Below are 18,581 nucleotides of genomic sequence, written 5' to 3' on the forward strand. Positions count from 1 at the left end.
TTCTTTCTGGGGGCATTTGCTAGTATACATATATATATACATAATAGTATTTTATAAGCTTAAAGCTTATAAGCGATCACAGCACAATGGCTTTTCCTGCTGAGGGCTTATATGCTCCATTATTAAACTATTTTCTTTAGTCATTGCACAGTGATCACTTATAAGCTTTAAGCTTATAGAATGCTACTATATATATATATATATATATATATATATATATATATACACACACACATATATAATACTAGCAAATGCCCCCTGTCCATTGGATGGTTTGTATAAGTGAAGGAGGTTAACTTGGATAGTGTTATGGAAGTTTTAATCATCCTATGGACAGGCCATAAGGATTACAAAAATAGCGATTCTCACTTTGAAACTGACAATTTTGAAAATCTTTTTAGATTACGGAATGCCCCACTCTCTCATGTATCCATGTTTAAAATTTCAGTGCGATCAGATGAATAGTACTTGAGTTATAAGCGCACAAACAGACAGACAGAACGGGATTTATATATATATATATATATATATATATATATATATATATATATGAGAGAGATTGCTTTCAGTTTCTATGAACTAAATTCACTTGCAAGGCTTTAGTTTGCTTGGGGTTATAGTAGGAGTTACTTGCTCAAGATGCAACACTGTAGGTCTGAACCTGAAACCATGTAATGTGGGTGTGTATTCTCAAACACTCGATAAGTACTAAACATGAACAGAAAATCAAAACAAATCATGGAAAAGTACAAAGTGGAAACATCATTTTCCAATATTAATGTATGTATACATATACATATATATATATATATATATATATATATGTATATATATATATATATATATATATATACATACACACACACATACATATATATATTATGTATGTATACATATATGTATATATCATCAATTTACAAGCTTAAATCAATGTTTATGATATTTCAATCAAATCTCTAAATAGCATTTTAAATTATAATAAAAGTGTATTTTTGTTATTCATTTTTATTATTTTACATTTATTCAAGTTAGAAAAGGGTACGGTTTTAAGTGACACTATTATGGAAGTGAAGAACACTGAATATTGAGGTGATGGAAATTTTAGAATGAAGAGTGATAAAGTTATTTTGAAATGTAAGTCATACTTTTAAACAAAATGATCATATCGCTCTGTGAGCAGAAAACATAAGATCAGTCTGGTTAGTTTTTACTCTTCATAGTGCGTCGTTAGAGAAAGAAAGACGACCCCCATCTTCTCATCTTCTACAGTGTAACCACTTTGGTTACTTTTCACAGAATTCAAAAGGTATAGCTTACATTTCAAACTATTAAAAACTGTTATATAGTACACAATGAATTTATTGATCAAGTCCTATCTTCGTAAAGCTGACCAGAATACAGAGGAATTATTAATGTCTGCAAATTTTCAAAATGCATATTGAAAAATTAAGTGTACAAAAGGAATAGAGGATTAACCTTGAGCCAGTCATACATTGTCTGTTTTCTCTGGTATTAATAGAAAATATAGAAGCAAACGATTTTGCTTCTACAGCTGAACACAGCTGTAGAATAAAATACAACAAATACTACTGATTAAATAATATTTATAATTTATAATGTTGTCCATGGATTACAAAATGTTGAATTGATTTGAATTAATAGTTAATTAGAAATAAAAATGGTTTTATCAGATTTAAGTCTTTGTATGATAGAGGCTTACTTCAAGTGTTTGTACAATGTTTAAAGGATAATAGCAGGAAATTATTGTATTCATGACCAAAAGATTAAAATAATCAATAATCCATGTCCAAAATATTTCTAACTTAGTTTTAATTTGAATTTGGATGTTAGAAACAGAAAAGAACTGTTTAAGTTGTCCAGAATTAGCACAGCACCAACTGTACATCATAAAAGCCATATATATAAATAACACAGATTGCATTTAAATGGTGTGTATATATATATATATATATATATATATATATATATATATGTGTGTGTGTGTGTGTGTGTGTGTGTGTGTGTGTATGTGTGTGTATGTGTGTGTGTGTGTGTGATTTTCTGGTAAGATGATAACAAGAGCTGTAATAATAATACTAATTATAAATATTTTGAAAGTTTTTCTGGTTGTTTTTAGGTTAGCAATAAAGAATTTTAGTTGATCCTTTAGTCAAGAGGAAAAAAATTATTCATAGTGGATATTTAAAAAAGGAAATGTTGCAGAATTAATATTGTCCAAACTGTAAACCTGTTGTTTATATTTTAGTAAAAGCTTTTTAAAGAGATAAAACCCATTATAATTGAATAATTAGAGTTTTCTGGGTCAAAGGAAGTACTCCTTGAGTTAAGAGCTGTGTAATTAAGTTGTTTGAATGGAAACAAAAATCATTGAAGTATTGGTTATTGTTGATGTTTAGTCATTAATGAATGTAACAGACACCCCCACTCTCTTTTTCTCATTGTTTGGTTTCCATTTCAAACACTGAACAACTGTAGAAAGCCTTCTTTCTCCCTCTCTTGCTTTCTCTCTCTTTCTCATTTACTCTCTCTTTCTCTCACTCTTTCTCTCTCTCCTCTTTCCTTGTACTCTCTCTCTCTCTGATTTTATATAAAGTTTAATCATTAACTTTTTAGTGAATCTGATTCATTTGGGGTTTTCACTAGATATTGACTTTCGTCTATGTTTCCTTCGCTTTTTGTGTGGTTTTGAGTTGTCACATGTATGAAGGATATTTTCGAATGATTTCATTAAATGATCGTAACGTAAACTCCGATTGCTTGTGACATTCACCAGTTTTGTACTGTTCAAATAATACCACCTTGACCGAACATTATGCAGCTGACGATGTAATCTCTTCAGGCCTTTCGCAATTTTTTCAATTTTCTGACAAAACCTTAGTTTCTTCTTCTTCCTTTTACACTGAAAGATGTAAAAAAAAAAAAAAAGTATTATTTTGTTAATGACTTGCTAATGGAGATGGGCATTTTACTATGATACATTCATCAAGAAACTAATCAAGTGACTACAATTTAATTGGTCTTTATAAAATATTATTAGAATTACAAGATTAATTCAAAATGTCAAACTAAGTGAGGGCATAAATTCAGGGGTGTATATTCCGGGTGTGCTAGGTATGCGCTACACACCCATCAAAAATGGTAAATTCCTTATAAATATTGACCTTACTCATTAATTTAATCACAAACCTTAATAGAAATCTTTTGTTATACCCCTGCTTGAAATTTGGAAGCTTTAGGTGTGGCAGCACATCCAATACAACAACCACCATACACCACTGTGTAGAGTCAGTATTTAACTTATGCATGACATTATATCTGAGGTTAAAAGTAGTTCTTTCTTCTATTCTTGTACTTGTTCCAGTCATTTGACTGCAGGTTTTTTTAGTCAATGAAATCTTCGTAAGTCCAGTACTTTTTCTATCAGTCACTTTTGCTGAACTGCTAAGTTATGGGGGCGTAAACACACCAATATCAGTTGTCAAGTGATGGTGGGACAAACACAGATAGAAAGACACGCATACACGTAAATATATATATATATATATATATATATGTATATATATATATATATATATATATATATATATATATATATATATATATTGTTGTTGTACTTGGGGATGGTCATATTGCCAGTTTAGCCAATAAAAACACACGCACTGTATATTTGGTGTTAATTTTTTTTTTCAGCTTTATATTACATTAATCTTAATCTTAATCTTATTTCGGCCAGAGTTCTTTCGTCACACTTCTGTGACCTCATCAGTGGTCCTTTGTTTCCTTCTTTCTTATGTGTGTCTCACCTTGCTAACTATCAGCCATTTTGTATTTTGTATTCCTATTGTATGTGTCTACGCATGCGTGTCCTTCAATGTGTCTGTGTCTTTTGTAAGTGCATGTGTGTATGGGGAGTGTCTGTATCACCTATATTCTCTGTTAATACGTGTTCATTTGTATTAGTTTTTATTTATTTATATGTTCATGTGTGTGTGTGTGTGTGTTTTTTTTTTTTTTTTTTTTTTTTTTTTAATGTGTTTAATTAAATTTTGTTAACGTATGTAGTATTTAATTCCATTTGTTTATCTATGTATTGTATTATACTTTGTTCCTATTATTGGTTTATGGGTAACGTGTTGTCACATGCTGTGGTTTGTTAGTGGCGTATGTTAGTGTTCCATTCTAGTTTCCTATTCAGGCTAGGTTTCCCTTCTATTATGTGTGTAGCTTCAGTAATTTGTCTAAGTGCTGCATCACTGCTATGTGTAGATAAGATTTTAATTTCTATGTTGTTGATTGAGCCTCTATGTTCTTGCTCAGCGTGCTGGTACAGAACTGATGAGTTCTTCCCTTCCTTAAGTTCCCTCCAATGTTCGTTTGCCCGCTCCCCTATACTCCTTGCTGTTTCGCCTACATATGTCGTTGTCTTATTTCTGCATCGTCCCTCTGTACATCTTATACTATAGACCACATTTCTGGTTTTGCAGTTCGTTTGTGGGCTAAATCTACATACGATACAGTTCCTATCAGTGCAGGGGGTTCTACTGAAAGGGTATGTTCTACTGATAAGGGATTTGATAGGGTTGCCTGGCCTTTCAACAACCTTAATTCTTAGCTTAAGTTTGTCTAGGGCCCTTCTAAAGCGGTACGCCAGTTCGCCTCTAGGGGTGGTGTTGACGAACATGACGCTTTGGTACTTGTGGCTATTGTACCATGAGCTTGCCTTCCCTATTTTCTTCTTAGTTCTTTCTATGGTGTTCCATGATTTGCTCCTATAGAGTGGGCAAATCCCATTCCTATCGTTGCGTTTGATTGTTTCAAACTTCTTCATAGCTCCTTTGTAAACCCTGATCCTTTCTTTATGGCTGTAACCCGAGAACTGCATGCGGTGGACGAAATGTTGTATATGTCTCTTTAATTCTGTAGGGTCGCACATGCAGGAGACATTTCGCATTACTCTGACGAGGTCTGCCATCAATATGTTGAATTTGGCATTGTCCGCAATAGCCGAGTTCCGGTGGGTCAGGTACTTGGAGGCCATAGGTTTTGTATAGTGTGAATGGAGGATTCTGGTTTTATTGTTCTTAGTTTCTAGCCAGAGTTCAGTATCTAATACAGGTAATCTATGGTTAGGGTGTTTAGTAGGGTAGTCTATCGTAACTCTAATACTCTGGTGGATGGAGTTAGCTATTTGCTGGATGCTCTCCATAGTCTTAGTTTCTATTTCTATTTCAGGGGTACTCTCTTGTGGGGGTGTCTTTACCACTAAGTTGATATCATCGACATATCGAGAGTACACATTCACGAGTATGGAGTTCTGTGTCAGGCGTTCCTTAAGCCTTCTGTCCCACCATACCATGAAAAGATTGGCCACATCACCGGCGATACTAACCCCGATGTGGCCAATCTTTTCATGGTATGGTGGGACAGAAGGCTTAAGGAACGCCTGACACAGAACTCCATACTCGTGAATGTGTACTCTCGATATGTCGATGATATCAACTTAGTGGTAAAGACACCCCCACAAGAGAGTACCCCTGAAATAGAAATAGAAACTAAGACTATGGAGAGCATCCAGCAAATAGCTAACTCCATCCACCAGAGTATTAGAGTTACGATAGACTACCCTACTAAACACCCTAACCATAGATTACCTGTATTAGATACTGAACTCTGGCTAGAAACTAAGAACAATAAAACCAGAATCCTCCATTCACACTATACAAAACCTATGGCCTCCAAGTACCTGACCCACCGGAACTCGGCTATTGCGGACAATGCCAAATTCAACATATTGATGGCAGACCTCGTCAGAGTAATGCGAAATGTCTCCTGCATGTGCGACCCTACAGAATTAAAGAGACATATACAACATTTCGTCCACCGCATGCAGTTCTCGGGTTACAGCCATAAAGAAAGGATCAGGGTTTACAAAGGAGCTATGAAGAAGTTTGAAACAATCAAACGCAACGATAGGAATGGGATTTGCCCACTCTATAGGAGCAAATCATGGAACACCATAGAAAGAACTAAGAAGAAAATAGGGAAGGCAAGCTCATGGTACAATAGCCACAAGTACCAAAGCGTCATGTTCGTCAACACCACCCCTAGAGGCGAACTGGCGTACCGCTTTAGAAGGGCCCTAGACAAACTTAAGCTAAGAATTAAAGTTGTTGAAAGGCCAGGCAACCCTATCAAATCCCTTATCAGTAGAACATACCCTTTCAGTAGAACCCCCTGCACTGATAGGAACTGTATCGTATGTAGATTTAGCCCACAAACGAACTGCAAAACCAGAAATGTGGTCTATAGTATAAGATGTACAGAGGGACGATGCAGAAATAAGACAACGACATATGTAGGCGAAACAGCAAGGAGTATAGGGGAGCGGGCAAACGAACATTGGAGGGAACTTAAGGAAGGGAAGAACTCATCAGTTCTGTACCAGCACGCTGAGCAAGAACATAGAGGCTCAATCAACAACATAGAAATTAAAATCTTATCTACACATAGCAGTGATGCAGCACTTAGACAAATTACTGAAGCTACACACATAATAGAAGGGAAACCTAGCCTGAATAGGAAACTAGAATGGAACACTAACATACGCCACTAACAAACCACAGCATGTGACAACACGTTACCCATAAACCAATAATAGGAACAAAGTATAATACAATACATAGATAAACAAATGGAATTAAATACTACATACGTTAACAAAATTTAATTAAACACATTAAAAAAAAAAAAAAAAAAAAAAAAAAAAACACACACACACACACACATGAACATATAAATAAATAAAAACTAATACAAATGAACACTTATTAACAGAGAATATAGGTGATACAGACACTCCCCATACACACATGCACTTACAAAAGACACAGACACATTGAAGGACACGCATGCGTAGACACATACAATAGGAATACAAAATACAAAATGGCTGATAGTTAGCAAGGTGAGACACACATAAGAAAGAAGGAAACAAAGGACCACTGATGAGGTCACAGAAGTGTGACGAAAGAACTCTGGCCGAAATAAGATTAAGATTAAGATTAATGTAATATAAAGCTGAAAAAAAAAAAATTAACACCAAATATACAGTGCGTGTGTTTTTATTGGCTAAACTGGCAATATGACCATCCCCAAGTACAACAACATCTGTTTCAACACACGATTTCACATAAAAAATCTTGCAAAACAAATATATATATATATATATATATATAGATATGCAGGGCAGGGAATCGTCAATTAATAATAAAATTAATAATTAACAATTTTGCCGGGTAGCTCAGTATGAAAAAACCTTTTCGGTAAAAATCATTTATAATCATAAATATATAGGGATTGACAGTAACCTGCTTCTCCAACATACTGAGAATTCAGAAATAGCAGCTAAAGAACTACTGATTCCAAAACTACAAATTATTACTCTAAATAGATAGCGATATTTTTGATACACACAGAACAAAAAACAGTAGAGAAGAGTAAAAAAACCACCTGCCTTTAGTTAATTTAGTACGATCGTTTCACAGTTAAGAGTAAAGAATACTCTATTCTGTGTGTATCAAAAATATCGCTATCTATTTAGAGTAATAATTTGTAGTTTTGGAATCAGTAGTTCTTTAGCTGCTATTTCTGAATTCTCAGTATGTTGGAGAAGCAGGTTACTGTCAATCCCTATATATTTATGATTATATATATATATATATAATTTAGAGAAGAACCACCAATATACAATTCAAACAATGAAGGGGACCAATCCCCATCAAGAAAAGCGTACTCTATAAAATACTAATTTAAAAATCTATAAAATCTAAATGAAAAGTATAAAATCCATAAAAATTTATAAAATACTAGACTAAAATTTGGTTCAACTTAGTAAATTATCAATTTAGACACTAGCTCTAATATAAACATTATGCCAGGTCAACCTCTGACAGTCAGCGGGTGACTTAACCTCAAGTAATTGGAAAGTTAATATCGATGCAAGGGAAAAAAAAACCATGTAATTGTCAAATTAAGGAATCGTATCCGCTAGCCGGATCCTGTTTACGTAATAAGGTAGTATATAGGTGTTCTGTGGAAATCCCTGCTACACAGAAGGTAGGAGTTTATACAGGAAGCACTGTAGACTTTAGACATCAATATAGGGCCCATTTGAACTCTTTTACTAATGCAAAATATAAATCTTCTACAATGCTAGCTTTGTATATACAAGAACTTAAACTAAAAAATATACAATACTCATTATCTTGGTTTGCAATAGCAGAAGTACCCCCATACAATACAATTATGTGTGTATGTAAATTGTGCATTAGAGAGTCCATGAATATTCTTCGTTGATATGAGCCTACATCATTAAATAGGTTCTCGGATGCTATATTTTCTTGTAACCATAGATACCATTCAACATTGAATGTATATGTTTATGTGTGTGCATGTCTTTGTCATGTTTTTACTGAAAAATGATTCGAAGTCCCAGTTTGAAGCAGATCAGGTTTGGCATGAAGTGTTGCTTGTGGATGACACCTAGATGTGTAGAAGGGGAGGTATCATCTACAAAGTAACAAGCATTATTGAAGATGATAGCAAGTGTTTTAAGGAGAGGAAACATGCAGTGGGGTCTGTGATGAAAAAATGCAAATTACTTTACAACTACATGATACCTTAGAATTATACATTGGAATAGGTGGGGAAACTCCTGCTCATATTACATATACACCAGGCTTATGATTTATGACTCATCACATTAATATTCCACACATTCACCATCCTACCTATTTGTTGCTTCAATCATAAATATATTAATAAAGGTTGACATAGTAAAGAATGCAAACAAATTGATTCTCTTAATACCAACCCGCATGAAACTGCTCAGTTCTATGATACAAACTTATTTTGTTAAAGTGATCTAAATTGAAACATTTCATCAAGATTTTATGTTAATTAATGTACTAAACACCAGGTTAATAAATCTTTCATTATTTTCAAAATTAATTGAAACAAAAGCAGTGTATTTCATCAGAAATACGGAAACAAAAGGGTTAAACTGAGTGATACTTTTAGTGCTATTTCAAACTATCAAAAATGATATTATGCTCTAGCAAAGTCTTTGAGAAAATACAAAATGAGAAATTAAGACGTAAGAAGAAACCAAGACATTTTTTAACCAAAGAATTGTTATTCCTTGATGTACTGTGACCTACTTACTCGCTCAGTTGCATGTTCAGCTTCTGATATAGCTTTTCCTGTTTGAATTTCCATTTGAGTGACATTTTCCCAAAGGCGCCGGGACCGAGTGGTTAGTGATTTTTCTGTAAATAATTAAGAAACAAGAGAATAAATTAATTAGGGAGCAAAGCAACTGAGAAAGGAAATGGTTACAAGATGATATTCCACATTTTAACTTGTCTTTATTTGATTTGATTATTAATTAATTTTTTTTTTTGTAAATTTCCAAATACCAAAATTGTTTCCTGCCACTAATTCATGTTTTTAGACTCCTTAAGCTCCCTAAAACTCTTCGTGGGATTTTAGGGGTTCTATGGGGACTAAAACTAATTTCTATAGAAAGAAATTAACCCTGCTATTGGACTGGGTCTTTATTTATCAATCTTCAGTGGATGAAAAGCAAAGCTGACCTCAGCAGGATTTGAACTTAGATCATACAGATCTGTAATATTGCATAGCATTTTGTCTGATGCTCTATTAACTCTACCAATTTATACCTCTTGTATATGGATGCTAAGTCTATTAACTAAATTTAAATTTAGGAGTGCCTGTGTGATTGAGAAGTTTACTTCCCAATCACCTGGGTGCGGCACCTCGGACAAGTGTCATCTACTATAGACCCAGGTTGACCAAAGTGCTTGTGAGTGAATTTTGTAGAGGTAACTGTATGGAAACCCTTAAAAAAAAAAATATATATATATATATATATGTACTTACATTTATAAGTATGCATGTGTGTGTGTGTGTGTGTGTGTGTGCACGCGTGAGTATGTGTATGTTTGTGTCACCCTGTCTTGATATCACATGATCATTGTAAATGTTAATCATACATTTCAAGTATTCTGTGAAAACATGTTTGGCCAAAAAGAAATATTACTTTGCTTGCAAACAGGTAAGGGTTGATTGTAAGAAAGGTTTCTGGCCATAACAAATCTGTCTTGATAAACTCTGTCCAACCCATGCAAGCATGGTAAAATGGGCATTAAGATTATGATAATAAAGTTCTGATTTTAGAACCAGCTTTGTTTTGATCATGAAAGGAAAAAAAATCTCCAAAAAGTAATTCTACTAATTTCATTTCCATTTACTTGGCATCATTAATTAGCTTTAATTAGAGTATCCTGTCATATGACATTGAAACATTAGAGCAGCAAGTTATTACTCTATAAATGAGAAGTTACCATTACTGGGACTATACCAGATGTCAGCTAAAATATTTTCAGAGCATTACAACTGACAGCACTAATCAACATATAAATCTTTGAGATTAACCCTTATTTCAACTGTGAAAGAAATATGGAAGATTTGATGGCATTTAACTTTCTTGTAACATCTCAAACTAATTCGTCATCGTCGTCATCATTTAACATCCTTGTTCCATGCTGGCATGGGTTGGACAGTTTGACAGGATCTGGCCAGGTAGAAAACTGCACCATACTTCTGTGTTTGTTTTGGCATGGTTTTTTATGGTTGGATGCCCTTCTAAATGTCAACCACTTCACAGCATGGACTGGATGTCTTTTACGTGGCACCAGCACTGGCAGGGTCACCAAGTAACATTGCAAGACAAGGAAATTTTGAGAGGGGAGGGGGAATTGGAGGAGGTGATCTTGTGTCAGATGATGAAAGGTTAGAGTGTGACAGAGACAGAAATAGATGCTTGCTGTAGAAGCAGTACATAGTTACCTGACCAGAGAGGGAGGGAGGGACAGAGAGAGAGAGAGAGAGAGAGAGAGAGAGAGAGAGAGAGAGAGAGAGAGGGGGAGAGAGAGAGAGAGAGAGGGAGAGAGAGAGAGAGAGAGTTAACAAGAAACAGGTGTGCTGCTGTAAAGGGGATACATGGTTACTTAGCCCATAGGTAAAGCAAGAGAAGGAGAGAGAGAGAAGGTGATCAATTCCTATTTTGCAATTTCTCAGACTATGTTACACTCTAAAGCAGCAGTTCTCAATGTAGGGCCTGAAAAAATTGTGGTAGGGCATGGTGCCATAGTTGCAAGGCACAAGGTCCTCATTAAAGTGACCCACTTTATTTTCTTAGTCAATAGTGTACCTTTTTTGTACTCAGTACTTAATAAAAGAGTTACTGGTAGATTTTTGTATTAAATAATTGTGATAAAATATTAAAAATAAAGTTGTTTTTCCCAACCACCAGTGGGGTATAGATTTTTCTAGAAAGTTACAGTGGGACTAGGGGAAACACTGCTCTAAAGGAATGTACTATAGTTTATAATAATTTGATTTGAGATGGTATCAAAATATTCCCCCTGTCAATCTGGTTTTGCATTCTCTACCATAATTCTGTTGTTCAATTCCAATGATTGAATCAACACATAAGTAGGATAGAAAATATTTGGGATATTGATGTGTGAAGCATTTAATATTATATCAGCATGAATTTTCACTTGGCTGTGTGGTTAAGAAGTTTTCCTTCCAAGTGTCTTTGTTGTCGTCGCAGTCGTCATCGTCGTCGTCGCAGTCATCGTTGTCATCACAGTCATCGTCGTCGTCGTCGTCATCATCATCATCATCATCAGCAGCAGCAGCAGCAGCAGCAGCATTTAATGTCCATTTTCTCCATGCTCGCATGTGTCTAAAGGAATTTGTTGAAACAGATTGTCTACAGCCAGATGCTCCTCCTGTTGCTAAGTCTCACCTGTTTCTAAGGAAGATAATATTCCCCCATGGCCAGACATGTTCTAACAGAATATTGGAAGTGAATGACACTGCTTGTGTGAGAGCGACACTTGTTTACATCTATTATGTGATGTCAAGATAGGCCCACCGTCAGTTATTATTACATATATTCTTTCATTCTTTTACTTGTTTCAGTTGAAGAAATTGACCCCAGGACTTATTCTTTGTAAGCCTAGTATTTATGGTATCGACTCCTTTTGCTGAACTGCTAAGTTACAGGGCATAAACACATCAGCATCGGTTCTCAAGTGATGGCAGGGGGACAAACAGAGACACATACACATAAATACATACATACATACATACATATATATATATATATATATATATATATATATATATATATATATATATATATATATAGTTATCGCCAAGCCAACATGGCAGTCCCAAAATTAGGACGAAAGCTGCCGTGAATTAGCTCCAAGAAGCCATCGCCTCTAGCTAGCTATGTGACACGAAACCTGTGTCCTTTATAACCTTCGAACAGGGGAGGTCAGCAGTGTCCCCCTGCTGGTTTGGCATCTGCAGACTAGTTTCAGGGGCTTCTTTCAGTTTCCGTCTACCAAATCCACTCACAAGGCTTTGGTCAGCCTGAGGTTATAGTAGAAGACACTTGCCCAAGGTGCCATGCAGTAGGACTGAACCCAGAACCATCTGGTTGGGAATCACACATCTTACCACACAGCCAGTGTGGTAATGCAGTGTTTTTACACTTCTTTTATTTTTCAAAATTAAGATAAACAAAGTTCTTTTTTAATATAAAATATATTCTCCTTCATTTTTGACAATGTTCTTCCATCTATCTGGTAGACTTGTAAGGCCACTCTTAGCACTGGTGTTGACTGAATCCAAGCTTTTCTGCTGGTTTCGCAACAGTTACAATGGGATTTTGTTCCACCAAGGTTTGCAGGATGTCCTCGTTGAGCTCTACAGATCTTCCAGGATGACACTCATCTTCTGGACTGTAATTTTTGGCTCGGAATTTCTGGAACCACCATTGACACTCACTTAGGCTTATCGTCCAATCCCCATATACTGCATTAATATTCTTTGCCCTTTCTGTTGTGTTGTTGTCTTTATTAAACTCACAAAGCAAAATATGCTGATTATGCTCCTTTGTCACTTCCATGATAGTTTTGAAAAAATAACTGTTTAAATCTAACTGCACTCTTCAAAACTTGCACTATGAATTACTACTTGCTTTTGTAGCAAGTCGATGCAGGTAGTTTATCCCGTCCCCCTCTGACTTTTAGCTCATGCAATTGAAAAAAACCACATTATTTCTAGAGTGACCCAATATATACATATATATATATATATATATATATATATATATATATATATATATATATATATATATATATAAGCAATGTTAATTCTCTAAATGAAGTATTAACAGTAACTGCACGATAAAGTGTAGTATATTGCCACTTAAGTGTGGCTGACCCCTAGGGGTGGATGTTACTGTTGCTTTTAGCCCCAGGAGGACATCTCCTCCAGCTGGCTTATCGACACACGACTGTGTCCTGTTTGCCAAGGGTAGTTATCCCTCTCACCAACATCTGCAGCACGAACGGATCCGGATTTCAGGGTTATTTCCCTTCGTCGGCGTCCGATAGCGGCTGATATATATATATATATATATATATATATATAGTATTAATAATGATCAGGAGAATGGAGATTTTGCACATCTATAATTTTATTACATAGTTATTTACAGCATTCTTTCATGGACCTATGCACATTTCAACTACATCAACTGCACACTGTCAGATATGCATCCTGGTGCCATGGTTGGTACAGTTTTATCAAGCTCCATTATTTACTGCCATTTGAAGTGAAGCTGAAGGAATCAGTAGGCTGAGTGAATAAAGTGATTCTTCAGAGGTATTGGTGATACTATAAATAGCTATAGTATCATTGACCCATGGTTCACCTCTGCTAAATGTGGTAGGTAAAGGGAGATACAGTCTTAAAAATAGGTCAAGGTTAGATCAAAAGTTTGCACAGATTCATTAATACTATCAAAAAGTTTGCTATTCTACTCATTTCAAGGAGAATATTCTTATTTTAGAAGTATTCAATTAATTTTGATTTATTATTTGTTTTTGTTTTCACAATTGTTATACTTTATAATTTTCTTGCTACATTAAATTTAATATGTTTATTTGAATTTCTTAAAATTATATTTATTTACATGAAGACACCTTAAACCACATACTTGCCTAGTGTTTATCAGATAAAATTTAGAAGTGAAAATTTTGGTACATTTCCTCAACACACAAGTTGCATAGTTTACATTATTTATATATATATATATATATATATATATATATATATATATATATATTCTTTTATTCCTTTACTTGTTTCAGTCATTTGACTGTGGCCATGCAGCAGCACCACCTTTATTCAATCAAATCGACCCCAGGACTTATTCTTTGTAAGCCTAGTACTTATTGTATCAATCTCTTTTGACCAATCACTAAGTTACAGGAATGTAAACGCACCAGCATTGGTTGTCAAGCGATGTTGGGGGGACAAACGCAGAGAGATGAACACACAACAGGCTTGGAAGGACTGGAAGAACGGTGGTAGCAGGGAATTGTACCAATGTGCCAGAAGGGAGGCTAGGCGACAGGTTTATTTAGCCAGAGGGGAAGCAGATAAGAAAAGATTTGCCAATGTTCTGCGCCGTGAGGACCAAAGAATCGAGGTATTTCGTGTTGCAAGACAGTGTAGGAGAGAGAATAGTGATGTTGTAGGAGAGAAATGTGTTCGCATGGATGATGGTACGCTTGCACTAAATGAGGATGCAAAGAAAGAGGTCTGGAGATGCCACTACGATAGATTGCTTAATAAAGAGAATGAATGGGAGGAAGAAAGCCTGCCGTATGTCGACCCAATAGAGGGACCAGCTATCCGAGTTGATAGTACCAGGGTAGATAAAGCAATTAAGAGTATGAAGACAGGGAAAGCCCCCGGCCCATCATGAATCACTGCAGAGATGCTCAAAATATCTGGCAGTGTTGGCTATAGCCTAGTCACCCGTATTATGAACCAGGTGATACACGAAGGAGTCATACCCAATGACTGGTGTAGCAGCATCATAGTCAACTGCTACAAAGGTAACGGTGACGCTTTAGATACAAATAATTACAGAGGCATCAAGCTGTTAGATCAGGTTATGAAAGTTACAGAGAGGGTCATAGCCCAACTAATTAGGGAGCGAATCAATTTAGATGAGATGCAGTTTGGGTTCGTGCCAGGTAAAAGCACTACTGATGCCTTATTTCTAGTAAGACAGCTGCAGGAGAAATACCTAGCCAAGGATAAACCTCTGTACATGGCTTTCGTTGACATGGAGAAAGCCTTTGACAGGGTCCCCCGATCCCTTATCTGGTGGTCAATGAGGAAACTTGGGATAGAAGAATGGTTAGTGAGAGCTGTGCGAGCCAGGTACAGAGATGCTGCCAGTAAGGTGAGGGTTGGAAATGAGTACAACAATGAATTCCGGGTAGAAGTAGGGGTCCACCAAGGTCCGTCCTCAGCACTCTCTTATTTATCATAGTCCTCCAGGCAATCATAGAGGAGTTCAAGACAGGTTGCCCCTGGGAGCTCCTCTATGCTGATGACCTTGCCCTAATTGCGGAGTCACTATCAGAGCTAGAGGAGAAGTTTCAGGTGTGGAAGCAAGGTCTAGAATTGAAGGGCCTTAGAGTCAACCTAGCTAAAACCAAAATCCTAATAAGTAGGAAGGTAGATAAAACACAAACCCCTTCAGGTAGATGACCCTGCTCAGTATGTAGAAAAGGAGTAGGTAGTAACTCTATAAGATGTACCCGGTGCAAGCTATGGACACATAAGAGGTGCAGCAACATCAAAGGCAGGTTAACTAGGAAGTTAGTCTTTGTTTGTGGCAGATGTTCAGGTGCAATAAAGACTGTAAACAAACAGGAAACAACTTCTAACTCATTCCAGGGTGAAAAACTAGAGGTAGTCGATAGCTTCCGCTATCTGGGTGACCAAGTTAGTAGTGGGGGTGGGTGCGCTGAAAGTGTAGCTGCTAGAATAAGAATAGCCTGGGCAAAGTTTAGAGAGCTCTTACCCCTGCTGGCGACAAAGGGACTCTCACTCTGAGTAAAAGGCAGACTGTATGACGCATGTGTACGAACAGCCATGCTACATGGCAGTGAAACATGGGCTGTAACTGCTGAGGACATACATAAGCTCGCAAGGAATGAAGCCAGTATGCTCCGTTGGATGTGTAATGTCAATGTGAATACCCGTCAGAGTGTAAGTATCTTGAGAGAAAAGCTGAACATTAGAAGCATCAGTTGTGGTGTGCAAGAGAGACGATTGCGCTGGTATGGACATGTGGTGAGAATGGATGAGGATAGCTGCGTGAAAAAGTGCCACAACCTAACAGTTGAGGGAATCCGTGGAAGAGGTAGGCCCAGGAAGACCTGGGCTGAGGTGGTGAGGCAAGACCTTCATACATTGGGCCTCACCGAGGCGATTACTACTGACCGAGACCTTTGGAAATGTGCTGTGTGTGAGAAGACCCGGCAAGTCAAGTAAGATCGTTGCCAGTGCCCCTGGACTGGCTCTTGTGCGGGTGGCACATAAGATGCACCAATTTGAGCGTGGCCGTTGCCAGTACTGCCTGACTGGCCTCCGTAGGATTTTCGCGCGAGATCGTTGCCAGTGCCCCTGGACTGGCTTGTGCAGATGGCACATAAAAGACACCATTTCGAGCGTGGCCGTTGCCAGTATCGCCTGACTGGCCTTCGTGGAGGTGACACGTAAAAGCACCTACTACACTCTCTGAGTGGTTGGCGTTAGGAAGGGCATCCAGCTGTAGAAACTCTGCCAAATTTAGATTGGAGCCTGGTGTTGCCATCCGGTTTCACCAGTCCTCAGTCAAGTCGTCCAACCCATGCTAGCATGGAAGGTGGACGTTAAACGATGATGATGATGATGATGATGATGATGATGATGATATATATATATATATATATATATATAATCATAAATATATAGGGATTGACAGTAACCTGCTTCTCCAACATACTGAGAATTCAGAAATAGCAGTCAAAGAACTACTGATTTCAAAACTACAAATTATTACTCTAGATTGGTATTGATGTTCACATGGTCAAAATTAACGTGAGTTATTTAGACATTAACAAATTTATTAGAATATTTAGCTGAAGATCAGAATAGAGTATTATTTACTCTTAACTGTGAAACGATCGTACTAAATTAACTAAAGGCAAGTGTTTTTTTGCTCTTCTCTACTGTTTTTTGTTCTGTGTGTATCAAAAATATCGCTATCAATCTAGAGTAATAATTTGTAGTTTTGAAATCAGTAGTTCTTTGACTGCTATTTCTGAATTCTCAGTATGTTGGAGAAGCAGGTTACTGTCAATCCCTATATATTTATGATTATAAATGTTTTTTACCGAAAAAGGTTTTTTCATACTGAGCTACCCGGCAAAATTGTTAATTATTAATTTTATTACTAATTGACGATTCCCTGCCCTGCATATCTATATTTTAATAATAACTCTAAGGTGGATAGTTAAACCACAGGAATTCGTACGAGTCTCTTTCCTATGCGGGACTATTTCTGATGCACACTGAATTGAAATTCATTAGGGCGAGGGATTTTGAACTTACTGGCCGATAAATTTCTTAACGTCTTCCTTACGTGGTATTGATGTTCACATGGTCAAAATTAACGTGAGTTATTTAGACATTAACAAATTTATTAGAATATTTAGCTGAAGATCAGAATAGAGTATTATTTACTCTTAACTGTGAAACGATCGTACTAAATTAACTAAAGGCAAGAGTTTTTTTGCTCTTCTCTACTGTTTTTTGTTCTGTGTGTATCAAAAATATCGCTATCAATCTAGAGTAATAATTTGTAGTTTTGAAATCAGTAGTTCTTTGACTGCTATTTCTGAATTCTCAGTATGTTGGAGAAGCAGGTTACTGTCAATCCCTATATATTTATGATTATAAATGTTTTTTACCGAAAAAGGTTTTTTCATACTGAGCTACCCGGCAAAATTGTTAATTATTAATTTTATTACTAATTGACGATTCCCTGCCCTGCATATCTATATATATATATATATATACTCTCTTTTACTCCTTTACTTGTTTCATTCATTTGACTGTGGCCATGCTGGAGCACCGCCTTTAGTCAAACAAATCGACACCAGGACTTATTCTGTGAAAGCCTAGTACTTATTCTATCGGTCTCTTATGCCGAACCACTAAGTTACGGGGATGTAAATACACCAGCATCGGTTGTCAAGCGATGTTGGGGGGACAAACACAGACACACACACATATATTTATATATATACATATATACGACGGGCTTCTTTCAGTTTCCGTCTACCAAATCCACTCACAAGGCTTTGGTCGGTCTGAGGCTATAGTTGAAGACAGTTGCCCGAGGTGCCACGCAGTAAGACTAAACCCGGAACTATGTGGTTGGTAAGCAAGCTACTTACCACACAGCCACTCCCGCGCCTATATATCATCATCATCATCATCATCATCATCGTTTAACGTCCGCTTTCCATGCTAGCATGGGTTGG

General features: G+C 36.4%; 1 protein-coding gene across 2 annotated transcripts in view; it reads right to left on the bottom strand.

Annotated features, from left to right (window-relative positions):
- Positions 1-1,338: 1,338 nt before the first annotated feature.
- Positions 1,339-18,581, bottom strand: part of LOC106875386 (uncharacterized) — a 113,128-nt gene continuing 95,885 nt past the window's right edge. For both annotated transcript variants that reach the window (XM_052966335.2, XM_014923496.3), the window contains exons 6-7: positions 9,244-9,347; positions 1,339-2,920 (exon numbers count right to left, since the gene is read on the bottom strand). In XM_052966335.2, the coding sequence (XP_052822295.1) occupies positions 2,645-2,920; positions 9,244-9,347 (380 nt within the window). In that variant the 3' untranslated portion in view covers positions 1,339-2,644. The remainder of the gene's footprint in view (positions 2,921-9,243; positions 9,348-18,581) is intronic.

This window comes from Octopus bimaculoides, chromosome 3 (genome assembly GCF_046866305.1).
Source record: "Octopus bimaculoides isolate indiv1 chromosome 3, ASM4686630v1, whole genome shotgun sequence".
Lineage (NCBI taxonomy): Eukaryota > Metazoa > Mollusca > Cephalopoda > Octopoda > Octopodidae > Octopus > Octopus bimaculoides.